Consider the following 14,553-nt stretch of genomic DNA (forward strand, 5'->3'; position numbering starts at 1 on the left):
AGAGTCCAGGCTACCCTGATCTCATCAGTTTTCAGAAGCTAAGCAGAGTCAGCCTTAGTAAGTATTTGGATGGGCAATCTCCAAGGAATAACACGAGGGGCACGATGCTGAGACAGGCAATGGAAAGCCACCTCTGGAAAATCTCTTGCCTTAAAAACAAAGTCTAGCTCACCACCTAGTGCTGCACAAAGCTAAAAAAGGCCCACCCCAGACAGGGCATGGAAGCCAAGTCCTTGTAAAGTCCTGTGCAGGATCAGACCAGTGGTCCATCTAGTCCAGCATCCTGCCTCACACAGTGGCCAACCAGTTCCTCTGGAGGGCCAACAACAGGGCAGAAAGGCCAAGGCCTTCATAAAAACATCAGTAGAGCCCTGCTGGATCAGACCAGTGCTCCATCCAGTCCAGCATCCTGTCTCACATAGTGGCCAACCAGTTCCTCTGGAGGGCAAACAACAGGGCAGAGAGGCCAAGGCCTTCATGAAACCATAATCAGAGCCCTGCTGGATAAGGCCAGAGGTCCATCTAGCCCAGTATCCTGTCTCACACAGTGGGCAACCAGTTCTTCAGGAGGGCCAACAACAGCGCAGAGAGGCAAAGGCCTTCATGAAAACATAAGAAGAACCCTGCTGGATCAGACCAGTGGTCCATCTAGCCCAGTATCCTGTCTCACGCAGGAGCCAATCAGTTCCCCTGGAAGGCCAACAACAGGGCAGAGAGGCCAGGGCCTTTGTAAGAACATCAGAAGAGCCCTGTGGATCAGACCAGTGGTCCCTCTAGTCCCTCTAGTCCAGTCTCCTGTCTCACACAGTGGCTAGCCAGTTCCTTTGGAAGGCCAACAACAGGGCAGAGAGGTTGAGGCCTTCATGAAAGCATAAGAAGAGGTCTGCTGGATGAGACCAGGGGTCCATCCTGTCCAGTACCTTGTCTCACACAGGGGCCAACCAGTTCCTTGACATGACATGCCTCATGTGACGATGTCACTTCCAGGTGACGTCATCACGCAGGGCACGTTGCGCGACAACAGGGGTGGGGATGCCCCCGGCGACCTGCTTCATGCCGGTAGGTTGTTGATCTGTATGCATCTGTCAACATCTAAAATTGCATATACAAGTCATTACTCCTCCCCCCTTGATTTTCGTTTATCCACGTGTTTTGGGCATATGTGTAATGATTTTTCACCTCCTGTTTTCCCATGCTTATTGATTGTGAGAGTTTCTGCTGTTTAATCAACATGGACACTCGTCTTAAATGAAGAGCCAAGGTAGGGTTGCCAAGTCCCCAGCGTCCTGTAGCGTACCATAGAGTTTTCCCTCCCAAATGGCTAGAGTGTCTGGGGAAACCATGGAGTTTTCCCGGAAACGCCTAGAGTGGCCCCACATGCGTGCCTCCATTTTGATGATGTCACTTCCAGGTGACCCAAAGTAACTGCAAAGTAACCGAGGTAGGGTTGCCAAGTCCCCAGCGTCCTGTAGCGTACCATAGAGTTTCCCCTCCCAAATGGCTAGAGCGTCTGGGAAAACCATGGAGTTTTCCCGGAAACGCCTAGAGAGGCCCCACATGCATGCCTCCATTTTGATGATGTTACTTCCAGGTGACCCAAAGTAACTGCTGGCCCAAAGTAACTGCAAAGTAATGAACTGCAAAGTAATTCTCCAAATACTCTATGGCACCTAGAAAGAATGTGTACTATATGCCATGGTTCAACAGGAGACCATCTGCTTGGCATGCAGAAGGTCCCAGGTTCAATCCCAGGCATCTCCAGTAAGAATGAGGCCATTGTTTTATTTTTATTTTCCTTTATTTTGTTTCCTACTCCTTCAATTTATCCTCGTACGATCATAGAGCTGGAAGGGACCTCCATCTAGCCCAGCACAGTGCAGGGAATTCACAACTACCTCCCCCACCCTTCCACGTCCAGTGACCCCTGCTGCAAGCCCAGAAGATGGCAAACCAAAAACAAACAGCTAACAAAATTTAAAGACTAACAAAATTCGCAGCAGTTTCTGAGCTTCAGGACTGGATTAACAATTAGGCCAGCTAGGCACTGGACTATGGGTCCCCACACCTTTAGGGGCCGTGGGATGGCTCCCCCCCCCATTTTCCCCTTCTTGCAGCCCTCCCAGCCTGCACGCACAGCCAGAAACTGAGCTGCTCTTTGCTTGACTTGCCTGGTGCGGCTGCTGCTGCCGTTGTTGCCAAGTTTGCCTCTCTCTGCCTCTCCCCCGCAGCTTTGTCTAAGGGGCTTTTGAGAAGGTGTCTGCAGGCTGCAGCGGGGGCCGTGGGCGGCGAAGTGGGCACTCAGGCTCTGAGATAATTTGTGAGCCCCCCCCCCCGACATTTTGACTGCCTAGGAGCCTCCCCAGGGTTTAATCCGGCATTGCTGAGCTTTCTGAGTCGCTGCTCCCTTCTTCATCTTCTTCAGTGAGCCGTGACTCATGAAAGCTCATGACCTGCCACAAATCTTGTCAGTATACTTCACATTTCTAGGATCCGAGATCACTGCATATGGTGACTGAAGCCATGAAATTAAAAGACGTTTGCTCCTTGGGAGGACAGCTACGGCGAACCTGGGCAGTATAATAAAAAGTAGCGACATCAGCCTGCCAACAAAAGTCCGTATAGTCAAAGCGATGGTATTCCCAGTAGTAATGTATGGCTGTGAGAGCTGGACCATAAGGAAGGCCAAGCGCAGAAGGATAGATGCTTTTGAGATGTGGTGCTGGAGAAGACTCTTGAGAGTCCCTTGGACTGCGAGAAGATCCAATCAGTCAGTCCTAAGGGAAATCAACCCCGACTGTTCCTTGGAAGGTCAGAGGTTGAAGGTGAAGCTCCAATAATTTGGCCTCCCAATGAGAAGGGGGCACTCACTGGAGAAGACCCTGATGTTGGGAAAGACAGAAGGCAAAAGAAGAAGGGGGCGGAAAAAGATGAGATGGCTGGACAGCGTTACTGCTGTGACTAACATGAAACCAACCCTGACTGTTCCCTGGAAGGTCAGATGCTGAAGCTGAAGCTCCACTACTTTGGCCACCAAATGAGAAGGGAGCACTCCCTGGAGAAGACCCTGATGCTGGGAAAGAAGGCAAACGAAGAAGGGGACGGCAAAAGAGGAGATGGCTGGACAGCGTTACTGATGTAACAAACATGAATTTGAGCAGACTTCGGAGGATGGTGGAAGACAGGAGGGCCTGGTGTGACTTGGTCCAAGGGGTCACAAAGAGTCAGACTCAGCTGTGCGACTGAACAACAACAACATTTAAGGTGCTGCTGGACTCTTGCTCTTTTTGACTGCTACACACAAACTAACATGACTACTTATCTGGACCTAACTCAGGATCTTGTCAGGGACACAAAGAGATAAGCCGGAATCATTCTCAGCAAAATACCGGACCCGCTTCCTTCAAAAGCTGACAGTAGATAAAACAGCATAGTCTACTTGACAACCATTATAGTGCAGCGTTTACAGTGTTGGAACAGGATTGGAGAGATCCAGGTTCAAATCCTCCATTCTGCCACAGAAACTTGCTGGGTGACCTTGGGCCAGTTACAGGGTCTCTGCCTAACCTACCTCACGGGGGTGTTGTGAGGGTGACATAGAAAGAAAATGGGAACGATAGAAGTCATTGCAGGTCTTCAATAGGGAGAAAGGAAAGGAAAGGTCCCCTGTGCAAGCACCAATCGTTTCCGACTCTGGGGTGACACTGTTTTCATGGCAGACTTTTTTACAGGGTGGTTTGCCCTTGCCTTCCCCAGTCATCTACACTTTCCCCCCCAGCAAGCTGGGGACTCATTTTACCGACCCCGGAAGGATGGAAGGCTGAGTCAACCTCGAGCTGGTTACCTGAAAACCCAGCTTCCGCCGGGGATCGAACTCAGGTCGTGAGCAGAGCTTAGGACTGCAGGACTGCAGCTTTAACACTCTGCGCCACGGGCTCCGTAATAGGGAGAAAGGCAGAGTGCAAATGAAAGAAACCAAATTTAAAAAAAAATGGATGGAATAAGCAAAATAATAAAAGCACAAAATGGCTCCATAAGTAGCATTTAATGATGATCAATCCATCAGTATATGCATGAGATGGTTCAGTATGCAGCATTGAATGATGATCGATTCGTTAGTAAAGATGAGAACTCATCCGCTAGATAGGCAAACTGACTTCGTATTGGATCTTGTAAGCTTCTCCCCTTAAGGTCAAAGGTGAAAGTTCAGGTGGGCGCAATCTTTGTCCACTAACCTTGGACGGTATAACTAAGACACAGGGGTTCTGTTGTGAAACCCCTAATAAATCCCCCATTTTTCCTCTCTTTATGCCTGTTTTCTTTAGGAGAGGGGCATTTTTTCATTGTGTGTGTGTGTTTGTGTGTGTGTTGTGCCTGGAAGTCAGGCCAGTTTTTTTTTTCATGGGGGAGTATTCAGAATATTACTCTCCCCCACCATAGTTTAAAATGGTTCACCCCCTTCCACCTCTTTAGAATTCCTCCACGGCCTGCCTGTTTAGACCAAGCCCGGGGGACCATGCGTTATAAATAGTGGCGGTTTAAAATGCCTGGTCAGTAATTCCATGGGCAGATAGCATTCTGAGTCAGTATTCGCAATCGCCAAGAGATGCAAATGGGTAGATCTTCAAAGCAAAAGCCACCCTTCAACCAGATAATTGCACTCGTCAAGAGGGGTTTGGATAAGCGTATGGAGCAGCTATTAAGCCATAGCTTATCGTTGGAACTCTCTGTCTGGGGTAGTGATGCTCTGTATTCTTGGTGGAATGTTCTGGACTGAAGGTTTATACCCCGCCCTTCTCTCTGAATCAGAGACTCAGAGCGGCTCACAATCTCCTCTATCTTCTCCCCCCACGACAGACACCCTGTGAGGTGGGTGGGGCTGAGAGGGTTCTCACAGCAGCTGCCCTTTCAAGGACAACTCCTCTGAGAAGCTATGGCTAATCCAAGGCCATCCCAGCAGGTGCAAGTGGAGGAATGGGGAATCAAACCCGGTTCTCCCAAATAAGAGTCCAGAGTGGGAGGGCTTGTAGTGTCCTGGCCCCACTGGTGGACCTCCTGATGGCACTTGGGGTTTCTTGACCACTGTATGACACAGGGTGTTGGATGGGATGGGCCACTGGCCTGATCCAACATGGCTTCTCTTATGTTCTTACGTTCACTCTCAGCATTACCACCATGAGCCTAACACCATCAGTTTTCCCATCCTGACCCATTCACCATAAAAGTTATACAATAACCTGCATGGAAAGCAGAGCAAAGCCCCTATTCTGCTTTGTAACCTTTTTTTTGTTTCTAGATCTCTTTCCTCCTATTCCATCCTCCGGGCAGAAAAAGCAAAGCTCGCCCCTTCCCCCTCTCCTTCCAAGCGCCTTTCCAAGTAAGCCTGTACAAACTGCACATTATGCGGGCGAAGAGGAGACGGTAGGAGAGAAACAGGACAGCTTCCTCCTCAGAGGCCCGCTTTTGGCTTCCGCTCAAGCTAGGAGCATCCCTCAGTTTGGGGGCTGCCCCAGGAGAGTTCGAAGCTGTTCCTCACACCTGCCGGCTGAAGCCTGTCAAGGTACACAGCCTCGTCCCTCCAGTGGGGCCTTCCAGAGCTCTCCGTCTCTGCTCAAACTTGGCAACTGTCCTTTCCAATCAGGCAAACTTTCCTGGTTGGTTGTCAAGTGTGTATGTGGGGGGAAGTCTCTCCAGCTCGGCATCAGCTCCAAGCCGCCTGCATCTCTGTCAGGAGGGTAAACACTGAACAAAGCGCCGTGGCTCATTTCTACCTTCAGCAAAGCATGCTGGGCTCTGCGTGCCAAGTTTCCCTTGCATTTCAGCGTGCTGGTTCAACAAAACCAAAGGCGTGCATCATTTCTGTGGGCCCATCTGTGATGCTATTGAAATTAAGGGTCTTAGAAGGGTGCAACTTTGCTTGCCCTGATATGGATGGTCCAGGCTACCTTTTCCTTGGGAGATCTCAGAAGCTAAGCAGGGTTGGCCCAGACTAGTATATGGATGGGAGGCTGCTAAGGAAGTCAGGGTCTCTGTGCAGAGGCAGGCAACAGCAAACCATCTCTGTTCATCTCTTATCCTGATCTGAATGGCCCCAGCTAGACTGATATTGTTAGAAGCTATGTAGGTTCAGCCCTGGTTAGTACTTGGGTGGGAGAACACCAAGGAAGCCAAGGGTTGCTGTGCAGAGGTAGGCAATGGCAAACCATCTCTGCTCAGACCAGGATAGTCCATGTTATCCTGATCTTTTTAAAAACTGGAAGTTAAGTATGGTTGGCCCTTGTTAGTTCTTGGATGGGAGACCACCAAGAAAGTCCAGCGTTGCTGTGCAGAGGTAGGCAATGGCAAACCACCTCTGTTAATCTCTTATCCTGATTTGGATGGCCCAAGCTAGGCTGATCTCATTAGAAGCTATGTAGGTTCAGCCCTGGTTAGTACTTGGATGGGAGAACACCAAGGAAGTCCAGGGTTGCTGTGCAGAGGTAGGCAATGGCAAACCACCTCTGCTCATCTCTTATCCTGATTTGGATGGCCCAAGCTAGACTGATCTCATTAGAAGCTATGTAGGTTCAGTCCTGGTTAGTACTTGGATGGGAGAACACCAAGGAAGTCCAGCGTTGCTGTGCAGAGGTAGACAATGGCAAACCACCTCTGTTCATCTCTTATCCTGATTTGGATGGCCCAAGCTAGACTGATCTCATTAGAAGCTATGTAGGTTCAGCCCTGGTTAGTACTTGGGTGGGAGAACACCAAGGAAGCCAAGGGTTGCTGTGCAGAGGTAGGCAATGGCAAACCATCTCTGCTCAGACCAGGATAGTCCATGTTATCCTGATCTTTTTAAAAACTGGAAGTTAAGTATGGTTGGCCCTTGTTAGTTCTTGGATGGGAGACCACCAAGGAAGTCCAGGGTTGCTGTGCAGAGGTAGGCAATGGCAAACCACCTCTGTTCATCTCTTATCCTGATCTGGATGGCCCAAGCTAGGCTGATCTCATTAGAAGCTATGTAGGTTCAGTCCTGGTTAGTATTTGGATGGGAGACCACCACCAAGGAATTCCAAAGTTGCTGTGCAGAGGTAGGCAATGGCAAAATACCTCTGCTCAGACCAGGATAGTCCATGTTATCCTGATCGTTTTAAAAATTGGAAGTTAAGCATGGATGGCCCTTGATAGTTCTTGGATGGGAGACCACCAAAGAAGTCCAGCGTTGCTGTGCAGAGGTAGGCAATGGCAAACCACCTCTGCTCATCTCTTATCCTGAATTGGATGGCCCAAACTAGACTGATCTCATTAGAAGCTATGTAGGTTCAGCCCTGGTTAGTATTTGGATGGGAGACCACCACCAAGGAATTCCAAAGTTGCTGTGCAGAAGTAGGCAATGGCAAACCACCTCTGCCCTGACCTGGATAGTCCATGTTATCCCGATGTTGTTAAATCTTGGAAGCTAAGTATGGTTGGTTCCTGTTAGTACTTGGATGGGAGACCAAGGTGGAAAATTCAGGGTTGCTGTGCAGAGGCAGGCAATGGTGAAACCACTTATTTCTTATCCTGATTTGGATGGCCTAAACTAGCCCAATTTCATTGGCAGCTACGTAGGGTTGAACCTGGCTAATAAAATGGATGGGAGACTGCTAAGAGGGTCACTGTGCAGAGGCAGGCAATGGCAAACCACCTCTGTTCATCTCTTATCCTGATCTGGATGGCCCAAGCTAGCCCAATCTCATTAGAAGCTACCTAGGGTTGGACCTGGTTAGTACTTGGATGGGAGTCCAGGGGGTTGCTATGCAGAGGCCGGCAATAGCAAACCATCTCTGCTTCTCTCTTGTCTTGATAACCCTACGGCTTCACCATAAGTTGGCTGTGACTTGGTGGCACTTCACATACACACAACTCTGTTTAGGATGGCATTGTAAGAATTCTAGGGTGGGATGCTGTGGACCTGTTCCATTAACAGAGGCATTTCCCTTTAGTGGAACCTCCACCCCCAAGCAAACTCCCTGCACCCTTCTCAAACCGAGATTCCCAATATTCTTTGAGGTCTGCTGCACAACATCTTCTCCTAGTCCCTGGTCCTAAGGATGCCCAGCTGGTTTCAACGAGGGCCAGGGCCTTTTCGGTCCAGGCCCCCTACCTGGTGGAATGAACTTCCACTGGAGATCCAGCTCCCTGTGGGACTTATCAAAGTTTCGCAGGGCCTGTAAGACGGAGCTCTTCCGCCAGGCTTTTAATTAATCCAGCGGGAGTACTTGAAAGTCATCACTTCCCCCAGCATTTCACCACTATGGTGTGATGTTTATGCTACTAGCCATCAGCCGCATGCTGTTCACTGTTTGGGGAGGGATGGTGGCTCAGTGGCAGAGCATCTGCTTGGTAAGCAGAAGGTCCCAGGTTCAATCCCCGGCATCTCCAACTAAAAAGGGTCCAGACAATAAGGCGTGAAAAACCTCAGCTTGAGACCCTGGAGAGCCACTACCAGTCTGAGTAGACAAGACTGATGGGGGCTCAGTGGCAGAGCATCTGCTTGGTAAGCAGAAGGTCCCAGGTTCAATCCCCGGCATCTCCAACTAAAAAGGGTCCAGCAAATAGGCGTGAAAAACCTCAGCTTGAGACCCTGGAGAGCCATGAATGGGGCTGTGGCTCAGTGGTAGAGCATCTGCTTGTTAAGCAGAAGGTCCCAGGTTCAATCCCCGGCATCTCCAACTCAAAAGGGTCCAGGCAAATAGGCATGAAAAACCTCAGCTTGAGACCCTGGAGAGCCGCTGCCAGTCTCAGTCAGACTGAGTAGACAATACTGACTTTAGGGAGGGATGGTGGCTCAGTGGTAGAGCATCTGCTTGGTAAGCGAAAGTCCCACGTTCAATCCCCGGCATCTCCAACTAAAAAGGGTCCAGCAAATAGGCTTGAAAAACCTCAGCTGGAGACCCTGGAGAGCCGCTGCCAGTCTGAGTAGACAATACTGACCTTGATGGACCGAGGGTCTGATTCAGTAGAAGGCAGCTTCTTATGTTCAATATGTTCATATGTTCACTGCCTATGTCTGTAAGATTGTTTACTGTGCTGCTCTTGTTCTGTAATGTCTGTTTTTATGGCATTGTTGTAACTTTGTTGTTTTATTGTTGTGAGCCACCCTGAGCCCGCTTGCGGGATAGGCCGGGGTATAAATCTGAAAAAAATTGAATTAAATTAAAAATTCTTTCTGGGAAGCCCCAATGGTCAAACCGAAAGGGAACGTTTTAGCAGAGTGCCAAAGGCACGGGGGAATTAATGCAACGCTTAGTCCTGTGCATTTTTTTTTTTAAAAAACAAACATTACTAGGAGATAAAAGGGGATTGGAATGGAAGAATAACAAAGCACAGACGGACTACCTAGCTTCTACTGATCTAAACTCCATCCAGGGCCAGCCCTAGACACCCTAGGCGAGTGACTTCTTGTGCCTCCCTGCACTGATAATGTCACAAAGTCACATGCCCCTCCCCCAATTTGGTGACCCAGAAGGTCAGCACTGTCGGAAATTGCCTAGTTTGCCTAGTGCCCCGATATGCAAGTGCCCTGATACGCAAAATAAAATGTGCTGAGGAATAACACACTCGAAGAAGAAGAAGAAGAAATTGGATTTATATCCTGCCTTATACTCTGAATCTCAGAGCCTGAGAGCGGCTCACAATCTCCTTTACCTCCCTCCCCCGCACATACAACAGACACCCTGTGAGGTAGGTGGGGCTGAGAGGGCTCTCACAGCAGCTGCCCTTTTCAAGCACAACTCCTACGAAAGCTATGGCTGACCCAAGGCCATTCCAGCAGCTGCAAGTGGAGGAGTGAGGAACCAAACCCGGTTCTTCCAGATAAGAGTCTACGCACTTAACCACTACACCAAACTGGCTACCAAAAAAAGCACAAACAAAATACAAAAAGTACACAAACAAACTCGGATATAACGGAAATGTGTAAATCTGCCTTACGGCTTGGATCCCTGACTAATTTTCTATCAAAGCAAGCCAGCTTCACCAGGAGGGGAATGATTCCTTCAGTTTCCCCATTCCTACGGCTGATCTCCAGGGCTTTTTTGGGAGCAGGAGCTCCTTTGCATATTAGGCCACCCACCTCTGATGTAGCCAATAATCCAGGAGTTTACAGGGCTCTTCTTACAGGGCCTACTGTAAACTCCAGGAGGATTGGCTACAACAGGGGGCGTGGCCTAATATGCAAAGGAGTTCCTGCTATGTAAAAAGCCCTGCTGATCTCCATTGTTCCCCATAGCTCCTCTCAGGATTCCATTGATCCCCAAGTGAAAGATTTCAAACATTGTCTGAAGTGACTGCTGTGCCATACAAACAGAAGTGCTTGGGAACCACTTCTTAGCACACGGTACTTCTTATCTTACTGTTCTTTTGGCTCAAAGGTCTTGTACAGGGGCGAGATCCAACCCTCTTACAGGCAATTGCCACAGCTAAATAATCAGCAACTGCTTAGGTAGTTTTCCAGTCCTCATCTACAAGGGAAAACTGGATGATTTTTTTTGAGATGATAAATTCACATAGCCTGTTAAGAGGGAGGGCAAATGCCTTTCCCTCGTGGTTTCACACTCGAATAAAATACGTTCTAAGGACACTTGCTGACCAGATCTGTATTTTCAATCTCTGTGCCTATGAACAGGCCTTCTGATATGGCTTGCGGGAAAAGAATTTAACTGAGCGAGTATAAATTGTCTTCCATAATGAGGGATCATTAGGTCTTTTAAGTACCTCGGAATAGCACAAGAGAAGGGAACTCCAAAGAATGCTGGCGAGCATACGTGCCATGCCCTCAATAAAATAGTTCTATCCAAATTCAATACTGAGGGCTTTATTTGTTTTAGAAGGTCCAGATCTTTGTTATTTAATGATCACCTTCGTTGGCCCCGCATAAGGATCTTTCTGAATACATACAACTGATATTCCCATTGTTTTAAGTAGCTCGGAATAGCACAAGAAAAGGGAACTCCAAAAAATGTGAGTGAGCATACATGCCATGCCCTCAATAAGGTAGTTGTTCTACCCAAATTCAATATTGAGGGCTTTATTTGTTTTAGGGGGTCCATATCTTTGTTATTTAATGATCCATGGCCCTGTATAAGGATCTTTCTGGATAGAATTCAAAATCCCTGTTCTCGCATTGGAGACCTTTTGCTTTCATTTAAATAGCACATGCCACAAGACACATAAAAGCAAGTAATAATTCACAACATTGCCTAGCTTCTGAGAACTGTCAAGATCAGGTTAGCCTAGGCTACCCAGGTATACATACGACTGAGTGTAATACTTTGTCTGAGGAGACTCATGCCCTGCAGGACTTGTCAGTGTTTCGCGGGGCATCTAAGAAAGAATTATTCCATCAGGCTTTCCACTAATGTAAGCTTGGGGGACTTTACCATCAACACTGCTGATTTTATTTAACCCCCAAAGCATTCGTTTGTTGCATGCCGAGTTTTTACCAAGGATGGGCATGAACCAGCTCATGAACTCAAGCTTGTGGTGAATTTTGGCTGGTTTGTGGTTCACGAAGTGAAGTTCCCGGCAGGTCAACCAGCACAACCTTTCCACAAACTTTCAAGCTGTTTGTGGCAGTCCACACTGGTTCATGAATGGATACATTTTCAGACAGGCAGCCTCCGCTCAACCAAAATGTTTACCCAACTTCAAAGCAATGGGGGGATGGAACTTGGAGGTTGTGTGGAGGTGCATCTACGGGAGGTCAATAACAGGAGGTTCAGGAGTGTATTGAGTGGATTTTGTGCAATCTAGAGATGCCAAACTCACAGGGGATCTCAGGCTGACTCCCCCCTACCTGGCTTCTAAGTTTGATGAGGACTGGATTTATGGGATCCAAGTTACAACCCCCCAAAGAAGGTGCCCCATGGCAGGCAGTCATTTCCTCAGAAAGCACTTTCCTGGGGATATCGTCTTTGGGGGGTTATAACTTGGACCCCATACATTTGATCCTCACCAAACTTGGAAGACAGGTAAAAGAAATTCAGAAAGAGAATCTTCTTAAGTTTGAGATTTCTAGCTTGCTGAGAGGGCATTCTACCAGACTACAAACCTCACAAGCTGAACTGGTTCATTTAGCCCCGAAAAGTTCACGATGGTTCATGGGTCACAAACTGGGGACACCAAAATGCATGAACAAAACCAAACTGCAGTTTTCCTAGTTTGTGACCGTCCCTAGTTTTTACTTGAACTTCACTGAAATTGTGTTGTTATTATCATTGTCACATTGTTATGTTGTTAGCCTCCCTGAGCCCCATTTTGAGAGAGGCGTGGGTTAAAAATCTAATAAAATAAAATAAAAATATTATTGATGAGAGCAGAAGCCATAATATGTAACCCGATTATTTTTTAAAGCTGATCTCTGTATCTTCTTAGCTATCTGCTAAAGTTTGACATAATGATTGTGATCTGCTCAGAATCTAAAGAACAAGTATATACTGCCAGCTGACATGCTTTTCAAACCATCTCTCTCCCCTCCTTTCTCTCTCTCTCTCCCTCCTCTCCCTCTCTCCCCCTCCTTCTCTCTCGCTCCCTTTTCTTTCTCTCTCTCCCTCCTTCTCTCTGTCCCCTCCTTCTCTTTGTTCCCTTCTTTCTCTCTCCCCCCCTTTTCTTTCTCTCTCTCCCCCTCCTTCTCTCTCTCTCTCCTCCTTCTCTCTGTTCCCTTCTTTCTCTCTCCCCCTTTTCTTTCTCTTTCTCCCCCTTCTTTTTCTCTCTCTCTCTCTCCCCTTCTCTTTCTCCTTCTCTCTCTCCCTTCTCTCTCTCTCCCTCCTTCACTCTCTCTCCCTCCCTCCTTTTCTCTCTCCCTCTCCCTCCTTCTCTCTCTCTCTCTCTCCTTTCACATGAACCAACATTGCAAAGAGAAAAACGCTGGTCCTTGAAAGAAGGAACATTTGGGTCTGGTGTGATTTCCATCACTGCCAGTGGTTCTTTACACCAAGGATGGCCAACGGTAGCTCTCCAGATGTTTTTTGCCTACAGCCCCCATCAGCCCCAATCATTGGCCATGCTGGCTGGGGCTGATGGGAGTTGTAGTAAAAAAAAAAAACATCTGGAGAGCTACCATTGGCCACACCTGCTCTACACAACTGCAAGCATGTATCTTTCTTTTTGGGTTAAATTACACTACTGGTGTGTAAAGTCCTGGTTCAAAAAAGGCAATAAAGGAAGCATGACAGGATAGAATTCCAAATTCCTACCTTCTACCAAGGACGTTAAGAGGGTGACGTTCGCTGCTTTCCTCCTGCCTGCGGGCAAATTGAGGCCCAGCCGGTCTAATTTCTCTCTCAAGCAACGGCCCCCGTTCTTGGATTTTGCTCTGTTTGGGAGAATGAGAAAGAAGAGCCTCTTTGGTTTGCTTTATTATCCTTTCCCCCATTTTTATGTTTTTAAAAATTGACTCTGGTGTCTGGCCGGAGCCTCACATTCCCACTTGTTAGCTATGAGAGCCAACCTCCAGACAGTCTCCGGAGTTCTCCGGGGATAAAATTTCACATACAATAAAGTCCATGCAAAAGTTTGTCAGTCTTACAAAATGCTTTACTCCAGGGGTGTCAAACTTATTTGTTACGAGGGTTGGATCTGACATAAATGAGACCTTGTCGGGTTGGGCCATGTGTATCGTAAAATGTAACATCAGGTAGCGGCGGTATAAACTTGAAAAAGGACACAGACCCAATTAAAGATGAACATATGCAAACTTCCTTAGGCCACATATGAAGCTGCCTTATACTGAGTGGTAAAGCTGCAGTACAGCAGTCAGAGCCTCAGCTCACGACCTGAGTTCAATCCCAGCAGAAGAAGAAGAAGAAAAAGAAGATATTGGATTTATATCCCGCCCTCCACTCCGAAGAGTCTCAGAGCGGCTCACAATCTCCTTTACCTTCCTCCCCCACAATAGACACCCTGTGAGGTAGAAGAAGATATTGGATTTATATCCCGCCCTCCACTCCGGAGAGTCTCAGAGCGGCTCACAATCTCCTTTACCTTCCTCCCCCACAACAGACACCCTGTGAGGTGGGTGGGGCTGGAGAGGGCTCTCACAGCAGCTGCCCTTTCAAGGACAACCTCTGCCAGAGCTTTGGCTGACTCAAGGCCATGCTAGCAGGTGCAAGTGGAGGAGTGGGGAATCAAACCCGGTTCTCCCAGATAAGAGTCCGCACACTTAACCACTACACCAAACTAGAAGCTGGTTCAGGTAGCCGGCTCAAGGTTGACTCAGCCTTCCATCCTTCTGAGGCTTTGCTCTGTAGCTCCTGAGCAATTGAGCAAGCCTGGCAAAGCAAGCTGTGATGTAGAAGGAAGCAAGAGAGGAAGAAGGAAGCAGACAATAGTGAGATGCTCACAGGCCTGATGAGCCAACTGGGGGCCTGATCTGGCCCTTGGGCCGCATGTTTGACACCCCTGGTTTACTCTGTCCAGTCCAGTAAGAAAAAGGTCCATATCCTGCGATTTCAATTCTTGCAATGTTGAACAATTAGTTGTTGAAAAGCAACTGAGAACTCCACATCATCTCAAGTTTTGGTCAAGTCTTTATTA

The 14,553-nt window shown here is 48.1% G+C and overlaps 1 protein-coding gene and 1 non-coding gene across 2 annotated transcripts in view; one reads left to right on the forward strand and one right to left on the reverse strand.

Moving 5' to 3' along the window:
• Window positions 1-14,553, reverse strand: part of TFAP2D (transcription factor AP-2 delta) — a 68,358-nt gene that overhangs the window by 21,711 nt on the left and 32,094 nt on the right. The window contains 1 exon segment of the mRNA XM_060257549.1: window positions 13,215-13,333. Within this exon segment, the coding sequence (XP_060113532.1) occupies window positions 13,215-13,333 (119 nt within the window).
• Window positions 8,619-8,690, forward strand: TRNAN-GUU (transfer RNA asparagine (anticodon GUU)). The gene has a single exon. It is a non-coding gene; the product is annotated as a tRNA-Asn (tRNA).

This window comes from Heteronotia binoei, chromosome 1, assembly GCF_032191835.1.
Source record: "Heteronotia binoei isolate CCM8104 ecotype False Entrance Well chromosome 1, APGP_CSIRO_Hbin_v1, whole genome shotgun sequence".
NCBI classification, from domain to species: domain Eukaryota; kingdom Metazoa; phylum Chordata; class Lepidosauria; order Squamata; family Gekkonidae; genus Heteronotia; species Heteronotia binoei.